The sequence below is a fragment of the Emiliania huxleyi genome (assembly GCF_000372725.1).
Source record: "Emiliania huxleyi CCMP1516 unplaced genomic scaffold EMIHUscaffold_283, whole genome shotgun sequence".
Taxonomy (NCBI): domain Eukaryota; phylum Haptophyta; order Isochrysidales; family Noelaerhabdaceae; genus Emiliania; species Emiliania huxleyi.
In genome coordinates, this window is record NW_005199907.1 from 72,790 (window position 1) to 74,199 (window position 1,410).

Genomic DNA, 1,410 nt, shown 5'->3' on the forward strand with positions numbered 1-1,410 from the left:
GGGGGGGGGGGGCGTGCGGAGACGGCGAGCACAGCGAGGCAGAGACTCTAGGCGAGTAGACTCTAGGCGAGTAGACTCTAGGCGAGTAGACTCTAGGCGAGTAGACTCTAGGCGAGTAGACTCTAGGCGAGCAGAGGAGACGTCTCGAGGCAGCTCCTCCGCCGCAGCTCCGCGACCACACCGCCCGCGGAGCCCGAGCCCACACGCTGGATTCGGTACTCTGGAGGTATGGGACTAGCGCCTCCTCCACACGCAGGTCCGCCCTCCGCCTTGTCCAGCGCATGAAGCGCGACTGGATCCAGACCGGCCGCCGCCCGTCCGGCATCTGCGGCGCCGCCCTCCTCATCGCCGCGCGCATCCACGGCTTCCGCCGCACACAGCGCGAGGTGCGGCCGCCGGTTCCGCGGAGACACTTCCGAGACACCTCCGAGACACCTCCGAGACACCTCCGAGACACCTCCGAGACACCTCCGAGACACCTCCGAGACACCTCCGAGACATTTCCGACTGCAGCGCCCCCCTAGCTGCCTCTCCGCAGCCACCTCCCCTCATGTCACACCTCGGCCACCACCTCCACCTCTCCGGCGCGTCGCCCTCCCCGCAGGACCCAAACCCCCCCCCCCCTCCCCTCCCCCCCCCCCCTCCTACCCCCTCCTCTCGCCCCCCAACAGGTTGTGCGCGTCGTCCGCATCTGTGACGTGACGCTGCGCAAGCGGCTGATTGAGTTTTCAGACACCTCTCTCGGCCAGCTGACCGCGAACCAGCTCGGCGACAACGAGTTTGACCTCGAGTCGTATGGCGCCGCACCCCCCAGAAGCGGAACATCTCCCCATATCTCCCCACATCTCCCCATATCTCGGGCCCCAGAAGCGGAGCACGCAGTCTTGTCTCCCCACCTCCCAGCCAGCGCTCGAGAGGACACGCACTCCGCGGCACTCGGCCGCATTCACCTGTATGCACCCGTCTTCACCCCCCCCGTCCTCACGCGGTGCTCTGCAGACACTGCACAACACCGCCCTCCCGCCCTCACGTCGGCGTATTCACAACGTCGGCCCCGCGACCACACCGCCCGCGGAGCCCGAGCCCACACACTGGATTCGAGACCCTGGAGGTATGGGACTAGGCGCCGCCGCCGACCCGCCCTCGTTCCTGCGCAACCGGCGTGCCGACGAGGCAGAGCGGCGGCTGCTGATGGACCCGGAGGGGGAGGGGTCGCGCCAGCGGCGGGAGGGCGAGATCCGGGCCCTCAAGATGCCCGCGCTGCGCCGCCGGCTCCTGGCGCTCGGAGAGCCCACCGACGGCGCGCGGCGGCGGCGGGGAGGGAGCGGGGAGGGGGGGGGGGGGGGCTGCCGCTCTCGGCGCTTGGCCCGGCCCGCGGCGCGTGCGCGGTCCTCCGCCCCGCATGCCAGC

At 70.5% G+C, this 1,410-nt stretch overlaps 1 protein-coding gene across 1 annotated transcript in view; it reads left to right on the forward strand.

The window, feature by feature from the left end:
* The window catches only part of EMIHUDRAFT_457892 (hypothetical protein), a 2,418-nt gene extending 1,688 nt beyond the window's left edge, over positions 1-730 (forward strand). The window contains exons 5-6 of the mRNA XM_005776128.1: positions 257-386; positions 672-730. Coding sequence (XP_005776185.1) covers positions 257-386; positions 672-697 — 156 coding nt within the window. The 3' untranslated portion in view covers positions 698-730. The remainder of the gene's footprint in view (positions 1-256; positions 387-671) is intronic.
* Positions 731-1,410: the final 680 nt, after the last annotated feature.